General features: G+C 45.3%; 1 protein-coding gene across 1 annotated transcript in view; it reads left to right on the forward strand.

Annotated features, from left to right (window-relative positions):
* Positions 1-523: 523 nt before the first annotated feature.
* LOC119593747 (cuticle protein AMP1A-like) overlaps positions 524-1,010 on the forward strand; it is a gene marked incomplete in the record, with an annotated part of 17,656 nt that continues 17,169 nt past the window's right edge. Inside the window, 3 exon segments of the mRNA XM_037942759.1 lie at positions 524-532; positions 679-878; positions 986-1,003. Of these exon segments, the coding sequence (XP_037798687.1) occupies positions 524-532; positions 679-878; positions 986-1,003 (227 nt within the window).

Consider the following 1,010-nt stretch of genomic DNA (forward strand, 5'->3'; position numbering starts at 1 on the left):
AGTAAGTTGTTTATCTTTATCATGCAAATGCAGTATAGAGATGCAGATAAACAACTATCATCGCGTGGGCATTACTCATCATTTCCGTAGTGGTCAAACCACTATCATTTTCAGTGAGGACGATGCTGGTTTAACCTTCATTTTGCAAGCTATTCTCGGTGACCATGAGGTAATGACTGTGCTCGTTTTTTTATCGCCCTGCTTCACCCCAGGAAGAGAGGTAATTATTAAACAAAACGGAATTTGGTAGAACTCACGCATACTGTACAACTACATACACAATTCCACACAAAGATATTATATTCTTATCTGTTCCTCTCTGCCATATACATATGTATGAGTATGAGCGTAACTTTTGTCTAGGTTTATACGCATATATATGCGCAAGCAATTTTGCCACTGCTAATCCTCCATAGCAAAAGACCAGATCCCTTTCGCGGTCGTCACGACTCCGCACCCGTGACCTTGGTTCGGCGTGAGTATATAAAGACTGCGTTACAAGAATCCCCATCACAAAAGAACAATGAAGCTGGTGAGTAGGCGGAAGCTTATGTTTGCCCAAGCTCTGTGCTTTATTACACTTTTGGTGTAGCTGGAGACAAATGGAGCAATGCTGCTTCAGTTTCGCAGTGGAAAGCAACGACAAAAACTAAAATACTAACCAGACTACATCCGCAGATCATCTTCGCCTGCCTGGCCGCTGTCGCCCTCGCCCGCCCTCAGAATCCCGACTCTGAGGCCGAGACCGTTTTGGACGAGAGGTCCGACAACGGCGACGGCAACTTCCAATACACTTTCGAGACCAGCAACGGCATCAGATCCTCCAACGCTGGCACTCCTGGATCTGAAGGCCAGAGCAACATGCAGGGATCATACAGGTAAAGTGAAAGATATGTCATGACTGTTATATTACTAAAATTTCTGTTATACTCCTCACGCAGCTTGTGGTCTCTTTAATAACTAATCTTGCCGTCCCTTGTCGCAGCTTCCTCCTTCCCGACGGAACCACC

The sequence above is a fragment of the Penaeus monodon genome, chromosome 32, assembly GCF_015228065.2.
Source record: "Penaeus monodon isolate SGIC_2016 chromosome 32, NSTDA_Pmon_1, whole genome shotgun sequence".
Lineage (NCBI taxonomy): Eukaryota > Metazoa > Arthropoda > Malacostraca > Decapoda > Penaeidae > Penaeus > Penaeus monodon.